General features: G+C 39.8%; 1 protein-coding gene across 1 annotated transcript in view; it reads right to left on the reverse strand.

Annotated features, from left to right (window-relative positions):
- Positions 1–24,718, reverse strand: part of LOC117417724 (calcium uptake protein 1, mitochondrial) — a 32,121-nt gene that overhangs the window by 6,772 nt on the left and 631 nt on the right. Inside the window, 8 exon segments of the mRNA XM_059035267.1 lie at positions 1,581–1,741; positions 1,744–1,855; positions 2,251–2,333; positions 4,846–4,960; positions 12,200–12,243; positions 15,884–16,046; positions 20,648–20,831; positions 22,866–23,033. Coding sequence (XP_058891250.1) covers positions 1,581–1,741; positions 1,744–1,855; positions 2,251–2,333; positions 4,846–4,960; positions 12,200–12,243; positions 15,884–16,046; positions 20,648–20,831; positions 22,866–23,033 — 1,030 coding nt within the window.

Genomic DNA, 24,718 nt, shown 5'->3' on the forward strand with positions numbered 1-24,718 from the left:
TGAGTCAAACACTAATTTCTAATCAACTGAATATCCGTTTAGCTATTCATCACTCTATTTATACCAACAGATCAGCATTACCAATGCCCAAAAAAAGCATACTGCTGCAAATAGTATATGAGCTACATCAAGAGAGGGGAACTTTATTTTATTTTTGTACACAATTGATGTTCACTATAATCTATAAATCTACGGATATTGAATCTTAGGTGAACTGTGAGTATTGTGTTTTGTTGGAGATGGAAAGAAGTGCTTTTACACGAGTTTTCCACAAAGGCAGTGCCCAGCCAACATGTTTTGAGCACGTTAAAACCAGACTGGTGCTTCTTAAAGCAGTGGCCGAGACTGGAGCTGACCTACGCAGTAACACTACAATACGGACGTATAGGGACTAAAGCCACTGCAGTCTACTACTCTGAGCTCCCAATCTGTGCTTTCGTGCCACTTCTGTGTTTTAATGTCGTTATATTTTACATTTTAGAATAAGCGGTTTGTTAAATGTCACAGGAGAGACAGCAGAGTCGATCAGGATCCAAACCCAGGATCTTCGGACTTTCACTTCTTTGCTCCGACTATCTCACTGCCCCGGAGAAATGTTCACTGGAAAATAAATATTTTTTCATAGAAGTCAGCAAACCTCCACTTACCAATTGCAACCTGATTAAAAGGACAGTAAAAGGTCTGTAATATTGATTGCTTTGACTCTAGATTGGGTCCATTAATTAGTTTTAGTAGATCCTGTTATGCTTAAAGACCAATTCTACGTTTTATGTTGGATGTAGGAAAAAAAAAACAGGATGAAATCCAAGTCAATTTTCTGTGATTTTGAGGCCACAGGCTGATATGGAAGGGGACTTTGAATTTTATGCTATTCTTCAATATTCTGCAATAGCTATGTATTTAATGCTTCTCAACAGGGCATACCTGCTCCTCTTGTAAAATATAAAATACATAAATAAATCTAAGATAAATTGTATTTAAATAAATAGGTGTTCCTGACCTAAACATCAAAAAACTGTGAAATACTGAAAACAGTGAATCAGTGAAGAACCCTTATACAGGGGAATACAGTGTGTGTACAATTTACTGTCAATATTGACTAACCATGAATTAACCAAAATTAGATTATCAGAAGGTGAAATATTGAAGGAGCACTGTATAAATAAATACATATTAAATAAATAATATACCAATTACACCAATTCTGCCCGAGTTTTTGGTGATGGGACTTTGCAATATTATTTGAGTAAGCAGAGTACTGAATCCTCTTAATGGAGGAAGTGTGTTTAGTTATAATGTCCCCAGATTGTGGAACTCACTGCTTTTTTCTATTAGAGACACTGCGGTGGTCAATATTATAATTAATATTCACATTAAATTTTTTAACCTGACTTTGAAACATAACTGTTTCTATATATTTTACTTAGGATAGAACTCATTTCTGTGTTTTTTAGTCATTGAGCTGTATCTATTTTTCTTACTCACTTCAAATATTAATTTTTTAATTGTTGTTGTTGTTATCATTATTATTATTATTAATGTTATTCTGAAATTTCTATACTTCATTATTTAGTTCTGGAAAGGGCTTTGAGATACTGTGCTATATAAGAAAAACACATTGCTGATGAAATGAATGAAAGCTGCAGGCGCCGAGTCACCTCCAGTTTCAGGACGTCGTGCTGCAGTCTGCGCTGGAACTCCAGGAAGTTCTTGATGGTCAGCTTGCCCTTGAGGTCCGCTCGAAGAAGTAGGTGGTGAGTGCGGAGCTGAAGGCCGTTTTGAGGGTGTTTCCCGTGGTGGAGCGGTCCCGGTGCCTCATTCCCATGCTGGTCTGCGAGCGAATGATGCTCTGCACCTGAGTGGAGGGGAGAGCAGGAGAGCTTTTACAGCATTCTACAAGGGCATGGGGCCGCGCTCCTCGGCCGGTTTCATTTTCTCTGTACACCCCCGCTTTTCAGAGTGAGTGGATGATCGGAAGTGTTTTTATGTTTGGGTAGCTCAACTGTAGTTATAATGCAGTTAAGGTGCGGCACTGTGTTGGATCAAATGCATACTGCACTTCCTTCAGTAATAGGACCCAGGTGCATCAAATGGAAGGAGTGTCGGGCAGGTGGGGTGAAATACAGGAAGTGAATGTATAGTGCTAAGGCAAGAAAAATGAGCGCCATTTGAGTCATGGTTAAAATAAACATAGTGAACAAAAAGATGTGTGAGGAATGCAGGGGGTGTCACAGGTGCGCCAGCGCTTACCTGTTCAAACTCCTCCATATCTACTTCCCCGTCTCCGTTCAGATCAAACATCTTGAAGGCGATTTCGAAATTCCTCTGAGGAGCTAAACAAGAGAGAGTCACATCAATAGAGTGTGAAAACTACAAAACCGGGGCTACAGTTCAGATACAAAAGCTATAAAACAGCTGCTGTCAGTATTTTCAACACAGTGGAAGTTTTATAAAGGTGCTGTCAGTGTGATATGTCTAATCTTTTTTTTTTTTTTTAAACTCTGGCAACTAATTAAAAACGAGACACATGCTTACGTTCTGCATTCTTGATTGCCATATACAGAAGGTGAATTCTCTACCCAAGCTTCCAGCACTGCTGTCGTTAACCATACGTACAATACATTTTACACAGTTCTGTATGCAGAGACAAGGATATCCTACAATCCCCCCTCCTGCTGCTGTGCAATGCTCCTTAGTTAATTACAGAGAATCCCGCAGATGTTAGATTACACTTCAGTTTGAGAGTACTTTGCATTTAAAAGACTCAGTCATTCCAAGATTTCACAGTGAGAACCTACCTGGAAATACAGTCTGTTACCTAAGACAGTATTTATTGTTCCTAATGGGGCACTGCAGGGCTTGCCATTTAATGAAGACTAGTGCAGAAATACACATATTACATATTTATTTTATATATATATATATATATATATATATATATATATATATATATATATAACATTTTGAATCAGTGCTTAAATTCTGAACTGTATATGTGTTAGTGTACAACATAGAATACAGTCAACCTGTCAAGAGAGTCTATTTTCATTATGGTGAGTAATTGCATTTTGAAGATCTAGGGCCTGCTTGGGATGTCAGCATTTTTATATATGCTTGGGGGGGGGGGGGGGGGGCTGTGTACGCTTGCTGTATTTGATGAGATCCCGGCAATAACAATTTCCAGCGATTTCGAGCATGCAGTTTTTGGGGGTTTTTTTTCAAACTCAATTTAACACTCCATGTAAATGATTTCAATTGCTTTGATTGAGTAATTTGTGCCTCCTAAGTGCCTGCATCAATTGAATGAAACCGGTTGTAAGCTCAATACCCATCAATACAGACAGTGGGCATTGAGGTCTATGTTAGTGATGCAAATACAAACACCCTTTTTTATTCCACATTAATCTGACTATTATTCAGGGATTGGAAATACAGGGGGGCTAGGGATCCACCTAAAGAATAAAAAGCCCCCTTTTTCATTTTGAAAGGATAGAGAAGAATAGGAATGGTCTTAATGACAATGTTATGTATCTGGCAGCATGTCCCTAGCCCCCTTGCCCACTGCCCGCCCTGGCTTGAGCAATCCTGCATTAGGGGCTGGTCTGCAGGCAGTGGAGGAAGAGACTCAGTCCCGATTGTCATTTCTGTTTGGCTTTTAATCCGCAGTGCCAGAACCAAATGAATAACCTGGACCTAAAATATGTACCCTAACTGAGCTGTGCTGCTTGACAGAGCAATCAGGCATAACTTACTCTTGAAGTCCTGCCCATATCACATCTAAGTAAGGAGGACAGTTTCATGTATGGTCACTCTCTCACTCCAAGTCTGTAATCTGCTAGTATGAGTTTAAAAGCACAAGAAAGCCAAGAACCAGCATGGGCCAAGTATTTATTCTTTCCCTTGCAGCCATGCTAAGTGATACTGTTTGGAATCAAAGAGATCCAAGTGCTTTTGTTGAACAAATGTGCAGTTTCCTCTAAACTAGCATTTTGTACTAGAGATCAATTGAGTACCTATATATGTTTTTATCTCCGCCTATATTACAGGCATATTTATAACTTTAAAACACAGGATCATATAGTCTCTCTAATTCTCTCCAAGCATCTGCTGGTTCTTCAACAATAAACAGCAAACAGCACAGCCTCTATCATTTCAGAAAGGCTGCAGTCATGTCTGGCTACCTGCTGTCAAAATTTCTTTTTTATGGTTCCACTAAGGTGACATGTTTATGAGTATGTCTCCTCTGAAGCGTTTTCGCTTAAGGAACAGTGTATGTGTGTGTGTGTGTGACAATGGAGGTTTTTAAAAAACATGTTACATTTGAATATGGATTTCGTTTTCTTATGAAGCTACACACTGCAGTTCCACTCACTTAATTTAATGTATTTGGGAGTTGTGCATACAGGCTTGTCTCAGAACAAGAAACATGAAGGAAGGGAAACAAATTTCAAACAGAATTAACATCAGGCAAGTATTGCAGATGTATTTTATTGGTTCACTTTGATTTTATTTACGCTGTTCCAACTCCAGTGCAATGCCTCGACTGTAATGCACCAGAAGGAAATGCTTAATTAAATGGCTGCCGGTTTTGAAACGTTACAACAGGGGTCTTAAATTAATATATATATATATATATTTATTTTTTTTTAAATGAAGGTCGTCCACTTTGATAGTAACCTGCGCAATTAGAGCAGTGATGAATCAGAGCGCTCTTATCTGTGTGTGTGTGTGTATGTGTGTGTGTGTGGGTGTGTGTGTGTGGGTGTGTGCGCGCGCGTGCTCACCAAGCATGGGGAAGTGTTACAAGCCATTAAGTCCCATTTATCACCCAGCATTGCTACTTACTGGAGAGAACGGTGGTGAGGAATATGTAATCCGCAAAGGAGATGAGCCCGCACTCGCCCAGACTGTGAAATATACTGTCCTCGTCCGCAAACTTCTCTCGCTCCTGGGAAAGCTTCTGTTATTGGCACAAACAAGGAAGCAAAAACAAAAAAACGAAACCAGAAAAAATAAAAGTTAGCACAGCAGTTAGCAGACAGTAAAAAAAAACACGATAATCACCAACGACGGTGCAAGGTAACCCCATTCTCAAAACCAAGAGAAAGGCAGTGTAAAAACCCTTGCCTACAAGCCCTGCTCCTTCCCCCACACACATTAGTAGTTATAATCTCTGGTATTAAAGATCCAATGGGCTCCCTTTTCGTCTGTGCATCAACTGCTGAGATTTTGACATTTGAACACTGACACCCAGTGGCATTAGAGAAGTGGGAGGTAATCCCACATTTTCACCATTTGTGGGATCATAACCTTGACTGAGACTTTAAGCATTGTGTATACTGTATAAAATCACAATCCTGTAGGCAGACAGCTCCACCACAAAATGCATTCTTGAGCTTGACAACCAATATAAATCAAAATGTTCACTGTAACATTTTCACAGAGCAGAACAGATGGGGGCATCCCCCAATGTATTCAGGTCAGCATCACCCTCCCTCCAGAAAACATACCTGCCAGCTTCGACATAAAGAGGGCTACGTGCTTGGCAATGCAACCAGCACATATGATAAAACAGGGGGGAGGGATTTGCAAATGGTTTGCAAAACAGTAGTTGACTCTTCTTTTTCCATTCAGTGCTTTAAGAGTACAAACAGTTACACTTAGAAAAGGCTCAACAGAAACAGAAAGAGAGAAACACACAACAAAAAACATGCAATGCAAGAACAGGTCATACAGCAGGCCAGACAAGGAAAGATGCAACTTTCTACAGGAAAAGACTATATAGAACAGTAACTACTACACACTCCACTCATCTCCCCCCACCCCCGACACACACAGGTATGCACACACACTGCATGCCCACCCCCCACCCCCAGTTGGTTACCTCTGTGTGCTGTGGATTCCATTACAGAGGAGGGGAAGGAAAGAAAACTGATTAAAATCACAACTTACAATAAACAGAGAAACATTTACAGGAGATAAACTGCTAGCAATAGGCCAGGGTTGTAATTGCTGAGAAAGCCCACGGATAAAGTGGAAACTTTTTGTACTGCATTCATTGACCACCAGTATAAAAAAGAAAAAATAAACCAATCCTTAAAAATGAATCTCTCGTAGCAGTATTACCAGTGTTAGCAGCATTATCACTGCCGGTATTACCGGTGTTAGCAGCATTATCACTGGTCCCTTTTTCATTGTACTGTTGAGGTTACTGCCTGCTGCCTGGTGTCTAATCACAGAGGTGATTAGGAACCTCTTTAGCACAATGAAAAGAGGGCATGTATTTTAGAAATCAACATGTATAATAATTAAAACTATTGCCAACAAAAGTTTGAGCACTGCACCAAACCCCCACATGTAGAAATGTCTTTCTACCCATTCCTTTACGAGGTAGTTTATTACATTGCATCAATTCAAGAAAAAGGTACATGCATCTTAAATACCGAGAGTTAACTCTACAACTAAAATCATTTTCTGCTGCCTTTATTAGGGGCCCTTAAAAATCTATGTTACGAGTCATTATTTCTGGTGTTGAAATATTTAAAAAAGTGTTTGGTTTATTTTTATTTTTTTTCAGAAAATACTCAATAAAATAAAGCTCCCTAACAAAAACAATTATACGAATCCCAATTATTATTATTATTTATTTTAAAAGATAAGCGTTTCAAGAGTTCATCCAGCTGATTGATCTTGAGCGCTAAGATCCAATCTTAAGCCACACCACTAGCCGGGAGTAATGGATGCACACAAAACCACTCCCTTATCCAGCAATCCTCCTGAAGGCTTTCTTTCAAACCTTCTCGATTAAATGTGTTTCCCCCCCCTTTGTGTACTTACACTGGTATGTGTGCAGAGCCGGAAACAAGTTACAGAAATTGAATTACAGCGAGAGGTGGTGATATGTACACGTGAGGCTGCTCAAATCTATCTTAGAAGGTGCTTTAAATGAAATACCCCTCCCCTTTATTATTTTTTTTAGCTTGTAATAAATACATGACAGGTGGAATGTGGTTGCAAAGTAATCTGCTAAGTGAATATTACTCTTTGCTATGCTTTTATGATGGGACACTTTTATAAGGGCATCAAAGTGTTCCAGACCTGTGCTGCCAAAACAAAAAAGCTTGAATCTGTGGAAATTGCTGCTACAAAGTTCAAATGCTTAATACTGTATCATTCAAATTTTAAGCCAAAGTACATGAACAACTATATTGTGCTTGTAGTGGGTTTCCAACCGTAGACCTAAAGTAGGCAATAAAAAAATACATATCGTTTGGTCTTTCTTTTATCTCCGCACAGGCATCTATGATTGATATTTGCAGGAGCAGCAGTTGCTTATCATTTCAGAGATTTGGCAGAACAAAAGACAAAGAAAAATGTTTCAATAAGACAGTCTTGCCTGTTTCTGAAAATAGGTTTTAAAATTGCACCCTACTCCCCCCCCGCGATTACACAGTCAAGAGAAAACAGGTTGCAGGGAATCTGCCATGACTGCCACCACTTGGACTGGGCAATAACAACAATAAAAATAGTAATTAGGCATTACCCAAAACCTGATATGAGACATCAATTAAAAATAAATAAATAAATAAAAATAAATAATAACCACTCTGAGCTTGTACTAAGCATCTTGCTCACTTAAATGTTTTTTCAGTCAGAGAGCCCATTGTACCAGACAAACAGTGGCCATATTGGGCACTTAATTAATCTTCTGAGACTGTATTCTACAGGATCCAGATACACCTACGGCAACAGCAGCACCATACAGTGTTCTCGTGGTCTAATCAGACTCATTACAGTGAATGAGCACATCTTCAGTTACTTTCATTAGCCACGCCAGACATGTGGATGTAGATGAAAACAGCAAATGAGGCGTTCTCATATGAGCCTAGGGCAAACAGCACTGCTAGAATTCTGCTTATGTCTAACACAGAGGGTATAAATCCAACTTAAAAGTATAGGTAACCGCTAAGCAAACACAATTATAGAGGTGGCAATTGTTGTCGTATAACACAAGACTCTGGCAGCAGCACTCATAAATACAGTTTAGAATTCGTCAGCTGGGAATGATGTACACTCGGTTACGACACATTGCTGTTTGTGAAACAGTATGTGCACATTCAATCCTAAAACCACCATCAGCAACACTTAGGATTACTGTCATGAACCACAGGGCTACAGAATTTTCCTCCATGCAGGTAGTTATGTACGATAAGAGCGCTGCTTTTATTATTTCAATCAGCACGTTTATATGCATTGTAAAATTAATTTAAACCGTTAGCAACCATATTCCTCATAGGAGTGTGCCACCTTTGCTAGGTGGTACATGCCAGCAGTATGCAAAATACTAAACATCCCTTTTTGCAGCATATGGAGCATACAGGGCAAGAGACACTTTGTTGGTTTACATGAGATTTCCACCAATACGTGTTATCAGTGCTCAGCACACAATCAAGATTACATGTAAACTGGAGGGATTCTAGAAGAACGACATCCTCCATATCACGGAAGGACAATATACAGAGCTTATATTCCACATACTGCATTATTCAGGAAAACCAAGTGCACGTAAACATACTGTTTGTGACACATAACATGTTTAGACATTTGCCCACCCCCTTTCCCTCTTAGATCAGAAAAGGAATATACTTTTATTTCTGAAAACAATATACAAATAAGGTTACTAGAGAATGGCATCCTCTGGAGCAACACCTGCAGCATTCCACTAGTGATGAGCAACATGACGACTTCAGTAAAACTGTGCCACAGAACTTTGTATGTTCTGCACTTACTTAAGCATGACTCCTTAAGTGCACACTGCTGAGTAAGCCTATTAGTCCAGGTTTTTGTTTTTATTAATTCATTTTTAAATCTACATTTTTTTTTGTATTTTGTATTGCAGACTACAGAGAAGTGATTTGGTGGTACAGTCCTGAGAACACTGTCATGTTGTCCATCACTAACTCCAACTTGACGTCAGGTCTTTCCTGGAGTCTCGGGCAGTGGGCGCAAAGCATGCTGGGCAGGAGCCCTGGTGCAAGAAGCAGGGAGACAGATGCCTGTTTTTATAATGGATTCGTCTGGCACTTTCAGAACCGACAGGTAGGCAGGTCAAAGTTTAAATAAAAAGATCAATAATTTAATCATTCAATCAGTCTACAGGACAAATTGTATAATATATTAAACAGAAAATTGCAAACAGTCAATTGCTTATCCTCACAAAATGTATCCTTAAGAGTATTTTAAGTGATAAGAGTTGGATCAATGTCCATGCTGCCCTGTGGATCCTGAAAGTGCTTCCTTTCCCTTTATGGGGAGAGGAGGGGAGGGATGTACTTTATACTGGCTGGTCAGAGATAGTGCACACTGGCCACACATACATGCTTTGTTCACACGCCCCATACCTGCCAAAAATCCTGATGGGAGGGTGAGGGCGGTACAGAAGGAGGGGGGAGAGAAGTGAAGAGAACGGGGATTCATTGGTTATGACAACAAGAGAGCAGCAAACACAAACCAAAAATAAATTTGGACGCGTCAGAGACAAATAGGGAAAGCTGTTGGGGGGTGGGGGATAAACCAAAAATCCAGGGCTGGAAACAGCTGATCTTGTGTTGAAACCAGCCAGCTTGAGGTCACCTCAATTCACAAAGTAGAGATAGACACCCTTTACTGTTGAACAGTCCTTGCATACTGCATAGAGTAAACGCAGATTCTTACATGTACAAGTATGCCTAATGTTCAGTAATACATGGTAAATTCTTAATGTTAACAATGCTATTAGTAATAGCAACACACTTTTAGCAGATACAACTGAGAATAGTGTCCTGGCCTTTGTCTTATTAGTGAGCTACATTAAAAACAAAACACACGCTACGCTTAATTATAATCCAATACAATATTAAGTAATATTTCTTATACTTTATTAACAAAAAAATAAAAAACAACTAACTTTTATACTGTGCCTTCCATTCATCTGGAAGCATGTATTAAAAAAAGGAAGAAAGGTTGTTTAAATTCCTCCCCCCCCCCCCCCCCCCCCCATGTTAAAAGTAACAGACGGCACAGAAAAGCTGAGTTTGTAACGACAAGTTAAAGGGTCACAAACAGTGCAACAGAGGGAAATCCGGGGGGGGGGGGGGGGGGGGGGGGGTCTGTGGAAGAAAACAATATTATAAGCTGGCTGTGAAGTCAATGGGACAGGTTAGGCTTGACCATGTGCTTTCAAAGTTTGTTTACTGGATGTTAAAAAACACAAGATGCCTGCTAAAACATGTTTGCAAAAGTCTCGACTGTACAGCACTGCAGTATTGAGACGTGGTTCCCCCTCTTTATAACATGCCCCAAGTAGTGCTCCAATGAGGCCCATGTTAGAAACAGACAGTTACTAAAGCCATACACCAACCCAGTGCAGCCCAGCTATAAACGGTTCTATTACTGTAAAATGATGGCACTGCATACATTGTAAAAGGAAACCCATAACTATCAGGGTTGGAAATAAGAATCCCATTCCACAAGTTTACTTGTGAACTCAATTAGCCACTGCGTATAGAGAACAAGCTCAGCAGTGTTGAATTAGGCACAGGGTATCTATTCTAGGGTTCACTGGCTGGTTAGAGCAGAGCTGGTGACCTCTTACCTAAGGCAACAGCTCCAGCTCGAGTGGGATTTCTTCTGGGCAAAGTTGTAATGACTCTCTTGTAAATCGATTGTTTTTTTCTCATTTGGATGGATGATTTGATTTTGCAAGTAATGCTGCACAATGCGGAAAATAATGGAAACCAACCTGGTATAGCCTTTTCTGGGAATTGTAATCATGCCTGTAAAATCGCAGCACTGCTCCCAGATCACAATCGCAACTACTGCCAAGCAATTCCCAGTATTGTGTATGTATCGGTATGTCTTTTGTACTTTACTGAAGATCCCCATTGCTTTTCCACTTGACTTGTTTTGTATATAAGCAATGAACCTCAAACATATTTAATCGTTTCATAAAAATGATTAAAAGGCATAGGTTTTGAAATCCATTTCAATTAAGCTACTCTTAATTAGATTCAGTGCCCTCTCTGCCATGTTGGTCCGTATGTATATGAGTCTCCCTGTGCTGTACGCAGTGTCCAGATGGAACAGCGTGTGTTGAGTGGGGATCTAACTGCACAGGGAGTCTCTCTGTTTGGAAAAGAATGCATAACATGATATTACAGGGCTGGAAACTCCCACTAGTCCTGTGTTTCCAAACCTTAACCCTTTACTGCCCCTGGTATGTTCCCATACCTATGTAATGCCTGTGTTCTCAATGTCAAATATACTGGACACTGGGCAGGGTTAAATGTAAGGTCTAGTACTGAATGAATGACCGTGTGCCAGGAATTTCAGCAGTCAGGTCCCTGCTGAATCTCACTGCACTGATGACAGTGTGGATAAGTCTCACCTGAGCCTGGAGGTTTACGAATAGGGAGCGGTTTCATGCAGGATCTGGGGTCTGACTGCTCAAACCCCAAGCTCCTAGTAATTTAAATAACATACTTAAAATGAGGATTGCTCTGAAACCCAGGACTCATGCAGGTTTCTAACCCGGATGGATATGTGCAGACCAACCATGAAGGAGAGTACTGCTTTAAAGCGGAGAGGCTTTTAAAAGGCTTTTTATTCCAATTAGAAAAGGTCAACTGTGAAATGATAAGGGGAGCAGTGACAATTACACCGTGGCCAATTAAGGAGAAGGATACACTTAAACCTTAAAGGTTATACCATTGCCGTCCCACTGCAATAAACAAGCTTTTGTCATATATATATATATATATATATAATATATATATATTTTTTAGTAACATCTGTTCAATTAAGGATTTCAAACTATGTAAAGATGATGAGTTATTATATTGGTGACAGGTAGGAAAACCCCTAACGAAATGTTCTATACAACTGTTCAAGACACTGTCAAGAATAAATCATACTGCATATTCAGCTGTTGCTGCAATCTGGAAGCATTGCATCAACTGACAGTAGACCTGTCTATGCATTACACTCTCCATCAAAACAACAACTTAATGGAGAAGTAGTGATTTAATTTGCAAGACTTGTTTCTTGGAGGGGGGGGGGGGAAACAAGAGTGATCACCAGTCTGAATTAAAATCACCTGGTTCTTTGTTTGTTCCTTTACATTAGAAACAGAAATATTAAAATATCCTCTAATATTGCTTACCTTCCCATCGTATCTCTTTACCAAGAACTGATCCAGCCCCAGATCTATAAAACAAAACACACAGGAAATAAATGACCATGCATACCGGTGATATAATAAAAACAACACGGACGGACTCCTACTGCATAGCAGTTTCACCCATTCCGGGTTTTAACATGTGCTTGATTGGTTAACATGTTTAGAGGTAGTACATTAATAACTTCTGGTTAGTAACCAAAAGGGTACAAAATATACCACAGCAGAGCTACTAATGTGCTTGACAGTGAATAAAGCATTGAATGGGGCAGCAGTGTGGAGTAGTGGTTAGGGCTCTGGACTCTTGACCGGAGGGTCGTGGGTTCAATCCCCAGTGGGGGACACTGCTGCTGTACCCTTGAGCAAGGTACTTTACCTAGATTGCTCCAGTAAAAAAAAAACCCAACTGTATAAATGGGTAATTGTATGTAAAAATAATGTGATATCTTGTAACAATTGTAAGTCGCCCTGGATAAGGGCGTCTGCTAAGAAATAAATAATAATAATAATAATAATGCTCTCCTGCGTGTGGAGTATGAAGTCATGACCTGGCAATGGTGCTCACTTTCCAGAGAACAAACGGTCAAGAACTAGTAAGAATGGTTCTAATCTGTAGTCACACAAATACATTTTCATTAAATATATATATATTTTTTTTAAAAGCTTTACCATTCTAGCCAAAACAAAGGAGATTGGGGTGATGCAGATGAATTTCATATATATGTTCTGGCCGATGTATTGATCTACCTGATTGTTTAATCGCCACTGCCTGTCCAAGCCTGTGCTTTATTAAGATTATTTCTCTATGTTAATGAATTTTGACTGAGTGGCAGCCACCCCACCCATAGTCCCTCCGGAGCAACTTGAATAAAAATGAGTTTTCATACCTCACCCCTGCCTCACTAGTTTCCAGTTTACAAATTAATATAGAAATTCTTTGCACTGCCCTGACTAGCTCCTACATATTGACGTAACATTCACAGGTTGGTGTGGAAAACTGCCAAACTAACAGTGCGCTTCTGCTTAACAAGCGAGTCGAAGAGCAATTACCCCTCAAAAGGCAAGCAGTGTGTAAATGTCGTTTTGATTCACATTTTAAAAACAGTCCTCTTGACCTTTTGTGCCGACTAATTTGTTCTGCTTTTTTTTTTTTTGCACTTCTTTACTCAGTAGCATTTTTTTCTATTATTTTTCTCCCCCCTATGCCAAGCAAGAGCTGCAGAGATCAATCTAGCCCCTAATCTACCTTGTCATTTTAATCTACCTTGTCATTTGCTACAGGATTTCATGTCCTAATCCTGAAGATTCAAACCCAGATCTCCCAATATGAGGTTGGCTAGAATCAGGTAAATGTTAAACTACAGAAAAACAAATTAAGAACAATAACTAAACCTTTCTAAAATCTAAAGTCAAACAGCAAAAAATAACCTATTCAGCAGCAAGGCAATAATCTCTTGAAATCTCCTCCCACGAGTCTTAAATGAATTTGGGAAGGTAGCATTAACTTCTTAAGCAAAATGTACCCAATAAGACCTCTGGTGCGCAGCTTCATGCGTCAACATCAGGGGCAGTGAAAAGCCATCTTTCACAATTTACCTGGAGACTCCTCTAGTGGAATTTATTAAGCTGTCAAGCAGGTGTATAGGATTTTGGAGTAATGAAAATGTCTGCACTCTTCACTAAATATAGCCAACTTAGGCATGCCAAAAGTTGGGAGTTGCTTTAGACAGGGAGACAGCAGGACTCAATTTGTCAACTAAAGCACTAATGCAGCTTTATAAAGCAATTTACCAAGAAATGCTACTCAATTTAAACAAGTTTAATCACAATTGGAGGAGTGGTTCTAAAGTATTAGTTAGCATGCAGGCACATCCATTGGGGGGGTGGGGGGGGTGGGGGGGGGGGGGGTCAATCTTGCACATATAGGCAAAATACCACTGTGCACAAAAAAGCAACAAAACACACATATGGGTAGAGTTACACAGAGAATTCAACAGGGAGTATCACAGAACAGTGAAGGCATGTTTATATCCAGTTGCTAAAACCCACTTCCTCCCATGAGCTACAGCTACATAACTTGCGAGCTACAGATAACCGAGTCTCGGCAGTATGCAGCTGCTATTAGTTTTATCACTTTCAAATCCCATGTCTTAATGCTGCAACCTCGAGCAAGCACGATTAACATTTATCCTTTGAACCACGTGCCACATGACTTCCATGAACCGCTCCGAGTAGTTTTATACTAGCTAGTAAATTGATGTTATTCCACTCTAAAAACAAGCATGTCATTAACATACATTCCTCTCCACAGCTGTAAATAAATTAGAGCTATCAATGAGAACACTGATGACCATGACATGTAAAAGTCTTTGCAGAAGAGTATAGAATCACAACTAGCAAAGATTTTTTTCTTCTTTACAATTTGATATTTACTTTATATATTTAAAAGTGACATGAGATAGGTGGGTGAACGGAATCAATATCCTCAAAATGATACTGTTTATAACTTATGCAAAATAATTCTAATACTGAGTTTCATGAAAATTGGATGTGCGGTTCTCCAGGTATATGGAAACATATGAAGTGTGACACACACAATATCCCCTTTGCAGCACATTTTGTTCTCTACAGGGCATAATCAGCCTTTGCTTTTCTCGTAGTGTCTTTATAAAAGAGCTTTTCTATAGTAATATCACACAAACAGGAAGCTAAGCAACAGCTCAAACAACCATGCAAAAGCTCTTCCACCCAATTAAATCTCCACATCAGCTGATAGAGAGACAGAGAGAAAGAGAGAGCGAGAGAAAGCCTACTCCTGAACCAAGCCACCTGTTCTCAGCCCTTAAAATAGCAAATTAATCATATGCCAGAGCTTAGTGTGCATGCTACGCTTACACTGAAATATTCATCTGCCATCTGACTTAACCTAATATGCAAGTCGAGAACCACTGCAGAGAATGCAAGGCTGGTGACACTCTATTTGAAAAGACTTGTGGTGACACTCTACTTGAAAAGACGTGCGGCTCCTCAAGTTACAAGGCTGTGACAATGATCGATCCAGACTGCTGCAGTGGTGACAGAGCGGGAGCTTCAATATAGTACAGATCAAACCCAAAACACTACACTACACTATTTTTCCTGTAACATTTTCAGCTCCTTCATGCCCTACATACACCAGGATTAATTCAATATACTAGGATTTCCTTCTACTGCAGCTACGACAGTGGAGATGCATGCTATTAAAAAGGTTCCCCAACTGAAACGGCTTTTTAAAAATTACAACACATTTTATTTCAGTGAGCTCACTTTGGTGAGCGGCATGTAGGCAGTGAAATTAGACATGTGGCTTAGCTGTTACCCTTTTTTTTTTTTTAAACCTTCTGAAGTTTTCCTTACAGTAGTGAAAACCAAGGTCTTTGTGCATGAGTCACTTCGAAGTATTTTGGGGTTTAAAAGTAAGCAAAATGTTCAATACAATGGATGTGTTCCTTTCCACCATCTACTGTTCTGTAATAGAACTGTTGTTTCTGCGGCGTTGTTTATTTAATCACACTGTATACTGCATCGTTACTTTAATGCACTGTGCGCACCTATTAAAAATGGAACAACAAGCACCGACAATGAGTCTCCAGTGTGAGATGTCACTGGGGTCTGTGAGCTGTAACTTACTCTCTGGTTGTTTCTCGTTGGGCGTGATCGACCGGACGAAATCTTGGGGGGTCATGTAGACCTCCGAATCTCCGTGCTCACTGATGATCTTCAGCGTGGCGAAGTATCGGAAGATCTTATCAGGAGTGGAGTAGGCGCGGATACGGTTCTCGTATTCCATTACCTAGAAGGAAAAACATTTTTATATTATATATTTTTGCATGTTATTTATAGTTTACTCATCTTTGCAGTACAGCAAATAGTCACCCTTTGATCGGTTCACTTTACAAATCAACAGAAAAGTGAATACAATTTTATTACGCAACAATCATTTCAACAATTAGTTAATTATAGTATTACACTTTTCAAATGTAACATTTAGAAAAGGGCTTGCATATTGTTTGGTAAAATTAATGCAATTATACATTGACATAATGTAAAAAAAAAAAAAAGTTTTTAGAATTATACATTAATTTCCACATAAACACCCCCCTTCTAATTTGTATTTCACATATCTTCTAGACAAGTTCAGAAATGCCAGCAATTCCATCATCACTTAGTAAATCTTCATCCATTACATTTAAACTCAGCTTTTGCATTTCTTTCACTTAATCATTGTTCAAACAAGCTTACAGCCCATTTACATATTGCCCAAGTACTTCTCGAAAACTGATCGCTGACAAGGATTATTATTATTTCATTATTTATCAGACACTAAATAATTAAATCAATTTAAAAAAAAATCTGCCATTTTTCACTTGACCGCCTCTGATTTTAATAAACTTTTGCACATATTATTCTTTGGAAGAAATGGTTACACTGAATTGTAGGCCTCAGTGACCTCCCATTCACAAGGTTAACTTCCTCCAGAATTGACATAGAAAGCTGGTGTTGGTGTCGTTTTAAAGCGCTCAAGTAGGACTATCTTCAGCTCTAGGGTTTATTTATTAAACTGGTGGCACGCCTCAGTTAACAAACAAAACCCTCAGGAAGTAAGACTTCACAATCACATTCTGTCACATTACTGAAAGGATGTTCTGCATCCAGCCTCTGTGTCTACTCCATTTGCGATTAAATTCCCCTGCCCTCTACTATTTGGCTACTTTTTTGAGAGAGTACTTACTATATCGATGCCGATGAGTGCAGACATGCCCACTAAATTATTAACACACAACTCCTAGCACAAAAACACAGGGAGTGAAATAAGACTCCTACTGCATTGCAGTTTCACTCATTCCAGGTTTTACTACGAGCTTGATTAGCCACAGTGTTTAAGTAACAAGCTCAGGTGTGTCTTATTCTTACTCATAGTAAAACCAGGAATGGGCCAAACTGCTATGCAATGGAAGTCATATTTCCATCCATGCAAAAATCTTAGCAATTTGTTTTGATGGGAATATGATGAATATTTCCCCAACATTGTGTTTGAAATGATATCATTAAAATATTTATAGTGTGATATGATGAAAGTTGTTTTAAATTAGAACAAAATTAGCACACTCAATTTGTTATACATTTTAAAAACCTTCAACCCTCCTACACAAAACAAGCCTGAGCAAACTGTTTAGTAGGTCAGGTTTGTCATTTCTTTTTCTCCAGACAGCTACTACTATTTACAGCGTTTTGATTGATTTGTTATATTGAAGTGGATTTATACAAGGGAGACCTTGGAACTTGCTTATTTCCAAAACAGAGGCAGCCTGCAAACTAGGCTTCTGTAAATGATGTTTCAAGTGGTGATGTATGAACAGGGGACCCAGACAGACATCCCTGATCGACATCGAGAGCTTTTGCATCCAAACCATCCACAAAGCAAATCAAGTTTATTAGTACCATCCCCCGCCACGGCTGCAAATACACAATAAAAGCATGTTACTGAAAACCCATTTACATCCCAGCACTACCAAATGTATTAGCTGGAAAAATAAAAGTATAACTTGTACCATATAGGAGACTGTGTGGTCCAGTGGTTAAAGAAACAGGCTTGTAACCAGGCGGTCCCTGGTTCAAATCCCAGCTCAGCCACTGACTCACTGTGTGACCCTGAGCAAGTCACTTAACCTCCTTGTGCTCCGTCTGTCGGGTTAGACGTTGTTGTAAGTGACTCTACAGCTGATGCATAGTTCACACACCCTAGTCTCGTATCTTGTAAAGCGCTTTGTGATGGTGGTCCACTATGAAAGGAGCTATATAAAAATAAAGATTATTATTATATTACACTAAAAGTCAAATAAATCATGTACCCCATTACTGTACCTATTCTCAAAGAAAGAAGAGAAACACTCTTCCGTACAGTATAATGGGTATAGTAATATAATGGGTGTCACTTTTGCCACCAAACATGTCAAGTAGTGTTTGTCTGAATATGTGAATATTTGTCCATCACTAAAAATCAGATCCATCAGCATGTAAGTGGTGTTTCTATCATAGTGTTTTTTTTGCATTGTAGTGCAATAATGTTATCCTGGCAGCATAGCAAGCCATTAAAAGGGAGCTAGTACATACATATATGAGCTACTGTAAACAACCACAGGGGTACGAGTGCAACGCTGAGGGTTCCCAGTGATGATGCTTGTCTTATTTTTAAAAACGTACAGGTTTACCATGTGATCCACTGCACAGCACTGTACCATTTGTGCAAGCACAGTAAGCAACAACTGCTAATTAAAGTTGAGACGGTTACTGTATGGATTGAAGGGCTGGAGCTCATCTTTTTCCCAGCTCTAGTTCTTTCCAGTGCTCAGTACTGTACCTGCACTTGCTGGGACTATTATTATTATTATTTATTTTTTTTGAAGTAGTGGCTTGGTACAGTGCAAGGCTTCTTTGATGCCAATCCTTAAGGATTATTCAAGCAAATTGACTGCCTGCTAATTCCAGCTGTACCCAGTGACTACAATTATCATAAAGAAAGTAGCTGCAGGTGACCATGACCTTCATACATAGCAAGCTGCATATACAAATGTAAGTGATAAATACAATCTATACATATAAGAGATGCAACAAATAAATTGAATAAGCCATGGCTTTTTTTTTTTTTTTTTTTTTTTTGAGGGTCAATTAAACATTCATTGATTGATTAATCACCCACCCTATATCACCACAATATGCAGTTTTCTAGATATCTGTAAATATGAAAATGCGACATAAGGACAGACAGACAGAGACCGCCAGCACACGAGAGGGTTACACATGCCTCCACTAAATCCAGGGATATGCAAAAGGCTATCTGATGTAGAACAGCAGGCACTGCATTTTCTGGGAACATATCTCTGTAAAGTTCTCTGTTCTCATTTCAAGCTCCAATGCTTTTTAACTTTCAATCAATCACATTCATAAAGGCAGCACCCACGCACCAAATCATTTTGTTTTTTCTTTTTTAAATGCTGTTTCTTGGAGGCAATGGTGAAAAGGGAATTAATTGTCATTAGCCCACCCCTGATACAATGCCCATCAGAAATGAATCGCGGGGACGATATTGAACTCCCACGCTGTCATTTGTGCCTCTGATCCTGCACAAGATTTCCACTGCCAGATTGGGAAGAGCGGGGTCCAGCGCCAGCTTTTTAATTAAAAATGTTCACTTGCAATTGACGTATTAGTGTTGTTTGAAGCCTCTATTCATTGCATCGCGCCATATGGTGGTTAGACAGCTGGTTGGTTTGGGTACAAGGGGCTCAACGCTAGGCTTTGCTTTTTCCTCTCTCATTTTTTTGGCTGAAATAAATTGCCCTGGCAGAAATGTTCTATACAGTGTTCTATACAGTACTATTCACAAAGGAAATAATCAATTCAGTTTAATCATACCCTATACCCTGTCCCCTATACTGTCTGCTGAAAGCAGTCTTTTACAGTCCGCTCTTTGTGAGTCTCCAGCTATGCCACAATGTAGATCAATTAAATACAAATCTTTAAAACTGCTACAGACTTCTTTTATTGGTGGGCAAAATTGCATCGTATTAAAAAATTGTAAAATGGGGTTTAATTTCAGAAGTGATGCAGCAGTAGCCCAATTAAGGAATTTCTTCAGGGGGAAAAAAGGGCATTAACTCATTATTCTACTACAAACTTCACTAAAAACAGTGTGCAAAATGACTCTCTCCCCAAAGTCAATGTTACACAGCAGGGGGCTTTCCACAGAAAAAAAAATAAAATAAATCGGAATTTAGTGGACAAAATGATTACTTGTCAAACCAACTAGCACAGGTAAGTAATGATCAAAGGTCACTGCACTGTCACTCTCATCTCTGTCTTTTCTACTTAGGCCCTGAGAATCTGTCAAGACAGAAATGATTAAAGGTCCCGCTCTGAAGAGTAAGCAATGTCATTTGTCTATTGCGTCTGCCCTACATTCTCACTGCTCCGGCTATCTGGCTTTAATTCTGTGGCAATGTGTAATCAGGCATCATTCTGACAGGGTAAACAAACCTGAACAGCAACTAATGCTGAACCGCAGTGGTGAAAACTGCTGCAGAGCAAAGGACTTTGTAAACTAACGTTTTAATCATTTTGTTTATTGTACCCTTGGTATAATGAGCTACAGTACTAACCTTAGTAGATATACAGATCCATTCCTGGTTTTACCATTGAATTTAATGACACACTGGGGCTAATCAAGCTTGTAGTAAAAGCTGGAATGGGTGAAACCGCTATGCATTAGGAGTCTTATTTCCATCCCTGAAGGAGACCATTTTCCCCAGAACCATGAGTTCTAGCCTAGGACAGTGTACCAAAGCATATTGGCTATTATAATATGCATACACCTTTGTAACTGGAAAAAACTACCTTGCGATCCCTGAAGCCAGATCGCGGTTTCTTCTTTTTCCCCTCAGGCTGCCCCTCCTCTCCGCTCGACTCCATTGCCTTGTCATCATCTAACTCCTCCCCCTTCACAGGCTCCTCATCCAACGGGTCACTGCGCTCTGACCTGGGGGAGTGCTTCACCGAGGAGGCTGCCTCCGCGTTGGCTCTGAGAGAGAGAGGCAGGAGAGAGTTTCAGGACCTAGTTTTCCACAATCCACAAACCTAACTACGTCAAGTTCTGTGCAAAATGTCACTACAAAGCAGTTACTTGAGACAGTCTTATTTCAACCCCTGTAGTGGTGTTTTAAAAAGCATCATCATGGTAATCGTAAACTGGAAATAGTAACAAACAGGAGAGCTTCCCACTGACGCACTCAACCACTCAGATCAGTTTTCCTAAAAGCAGCGGAAAATTACTTTTACATTTTAAAAACAGGAATTCCTTTGTCTTGGCCAAAAACGAGACCTGTGTTTTCTTTTAAAACTGATAACGCTCCCCTCTGATCTTCTATGTTTTGTTTAGCTTGTGCAGGGATTTTCCCAGGGAAACTCAATGCTGTCAGTGAAAGAAAGTGGATCACAGTGTAGACCCAGTATTGATTTTTTTTTTTTTTTTTTTTTTTTTTTTTAATTTTCCAAAAAAATGCAATCGTATCAATTTATCAATTGTATGGCACTGTACCTTAATAGCGCATGAAAATGCGTATCTATTTATTTGAAATAAAAACAAAACATGTTTATTTCTAAAATCAGTGGATCTAATCAAAAATAATCAGAATTTTCATTCAGAGGAAACAAGGGAAAGAAAGTTTATCTAGCATTAAAAAGAAACAACAGGTAATAAACACACCATCTGTGCCTCTTAATATCACAGGGTGAGGAGAGCCACTTACTAAAAGGTAGCTGGATCTGCACACAACAGCACAGAGCTCAATATAAAGTGCCAGTGTTTCCAATAACAATCCACTCGGGATGAGTTTATGTTTAGGCTGTAGCCTGTTGTTCCTCTGCCTGTCAGATTCCATACAGGCTTTCGTACGCTTGTAAATTGTGGTTTGCTTGTCTGTCCTCAGTTTGTTTCTGTCTCAGTCTCTCTCTCACCCTTTTCTCATCCCCCCCTTCTTGCAGGTCTCTAACCCTAGCACTTTTCTAACTTTCAAAGCTAGTGCCTGGAACAGTATACCTGAAACCATTAGGCGTGCCTCTAGACATTGCTGGTTCTTTTGAGTGTTCATATTGTATTCTGTACAGCATCTAGTTTAGAATACAAAGCCTGCACTAGTGCTCCAATACAACTCTGATCTTTGAAAGCAGTCAAGGCAGGTGCAAGCCTCATGTGTACTGCAAATGTTAACCACACCACCCACTCGATATATCGCGGGTGTTGGGGTCGAATATAAATCCGCTATATAAATCGAGGGTCTCGATAGTGCGAGACCCATAGAAAAACAAATAGGCTAACAAATATTGTGCAACCACTCCCTCGTTTTATGGGGGGAGTCAGGATCCAATATAAATTTTTCGTATAAAAAGCAGCACACTGTTTTAATTCGTACAGCGGAGGGTAATTGCATCTCATCAACTTTATTAATTTCATGAGTCTTCCTCTCCTTTCTCAAATGCACAAACCCACTACATTGAAACAATCCATTCCCAACATAGGAGGCTTGTTGCTAGGGAGCTGACGTCACTGCTGACTTTTGCTAGTGCATTGCTGCCACAAGCAGATATTTAATTTGCTTTGTGTTATTGTGTAATACGTGTGTATATGACAACAGTACGATATTAATGCTTTGTTTTTAACTGTTTTGTATATTGTTGTTTGTGATGTGCAGTACGAAATAAAAAGAACAGTAATTCTAAGTGCCAATGTATACTGCAGCAAAGGCATACGCAGTTAAACAGTAAAAATGGGGAGCCAACTCCAGGACCGCGATATATCCAAATCCGCAGTATAGCGAGGGGCGATATAACGAGGGGTGGGTGTATTAACATCTCTAGTGCGTGTATCTCTGTGTGTGCTCTACAAGCTTGATTAACCACAGGGTGTAGGTAACAAGCTCAGGTGTGTCTCAATAAACTCACAGTAAAATCAGGAATGGATCAAACTGCTAAGCAATATGGGAGTCTTATTTTCATCCCTGTAAATTCAATGAAAAATGTTTTGACTAAAAGCTTCTTGCAATCTGGTGCATCATACCTTTTCCACATCAGTCCAGTGCTGGCCGAGGCAGCGGTCACTCCAACTAGCGCGGCCATCATCAGTCTCCGACGGCTGGGGGCTGGGTTGGTAAAGCCGTGATACCGTCGGGACACAACGGCCAGCCCCACCGAGGCAGCAGGAAGCAGCCGGAAGCGAAACATCCTGCTAGGAGACAAAGAAGCAGAAACTCGTTCACTGTGAGTGCTTCACACTGTGACAGTGCACCAAAGCTTCAGTGTGTGCTGCGTCATTCATAAAGGTCACAAAACTGTCTGCTCTATGCCACTGTTCTGACGGACTATTCAGATGACATATACTAGCATTAAGATATTTATTATAACTGACTATTTTGCTAAAGTTCAAGAATCATACTTGCACAATAAATATGTTTACGGGGATGGAAATAAAACTCCCATTTCTGAGCTTGTTACCTAGATCTTTTTTGAAGACTGACATACCTTTAATCATATAGCTATATTCATAATAATGTATGTTAAGTTGGCTCAGTATTGAGGCACAAGAAGCTGTGATTTTAATCCAGATTCTTGCAAGGCATATATATTATTTTAAATAAATAAAAATAGCTAAATCTCTTTTCTTTAGAAAGCCACTTAATCCTCTGGCGTAAAGCCAGCGTTTTGTTCATTGCTTACATTGTGAAGGTCAGCACTGAATGATGAATGCAGACTGGAATGTTTAAATTCACAACCTGTCAATATTCCATTATAGTCATACCTCCGATTTCACACTTATTCAGCAAAAAAAGACAAATACGCTAATTTAGCCAGTCGTCCGTAACGAGGACAACTGGTTGCTGGTGCAGGAAGATGTTTGTATGCCGACTACTTACTCGTTTCAAAAATCTCATCAGCATTTATGGGTATACTGTAGCAGAAACAGAAATAAGACTCCTCTTTCATAGTGGTTTAATCTATTCCTGGTTGTACTATGAGCCTAATAAGACACACCTGAGCTTGCTACTAATACACTGTGGGTAATCAAGCTTGTATTAAAACCAGGAATGGGTGAAACTAGTATGTAACAGGAGCATTATTTCCATCTGCAGTAGAGATACTTAAAATGCACATACGTGTTAAAGATGCCTATACTGTATGTGCCCGTCGCGATGCAACATCTTGTTTGCAATGATGTCCTCCCCACTAGAAATGGACAGCTGGCCAGATCAGGTCAGGTCAGGTCAGGTCAAACTGTTTCTTGGAGAACCTTTCCCAAAGCATGTGGATGTCTCACAAGTTGCATGTAACTTTGAAAATGGGACTTAACTAATCAATTAAGGTTGGCTATCAGAACTGGAATACAAGTTCAAGCCTCAGGAAAAGGGTGTTTAGACAACCAGATGGCTTCAATATGTGGGGAATATCAAAACTTACTTTTGCAACAATTAGGAAGTCTAAGCAACTGGAACAAATCAACCCCCTCCTCACACTGTCCTAACCGAATCAACCCCCTCCTCACACTGTCCTAACCGAATCAACCCCCTCCTCACACTGTCCTAACCGAATCAACCCCCTCCTCACACTGTCCTAACCGAATCAACCCCCTCCTCACACTGTCCTAACCGAATCAACCCCCTCCTCACACTGTCCTAACCGAATCAACCCCCTCCTCACACTGTCCTAACCGAATCAACCCCCTCCTCACACTGTCCTAACCGAATCAACCCCCTCCTCACACTGTCCTAACTGAATCATCCCCCCAGAGAAATATTCCACTGATGGGTAGTACACTGACAAAAGCGCTAGCTGAAACGATTCTCTGCTAGTTAAAAAAAAGTTGCTGCAAAAACACCCTTGCAGAAGCTTAAGTGGGGATCCTCAGTTTTGGCACTG

The sequence above is a fragment of the Acipenser ruthenus genome, chromosome 13, assembly GCF_902713425.1.
Source record: "Acipenser ruthenus chromosome 13, fAciRut3.2 maternal haplotype, whole genome shotgun sequence".
Classification (NCBI taxonomy): Eukaryota; Metazoa; Chordata; class Actinopteri; order Acipenseriformes; family Acipenseridae; genus Acipenser; species Acipenser ruthenus.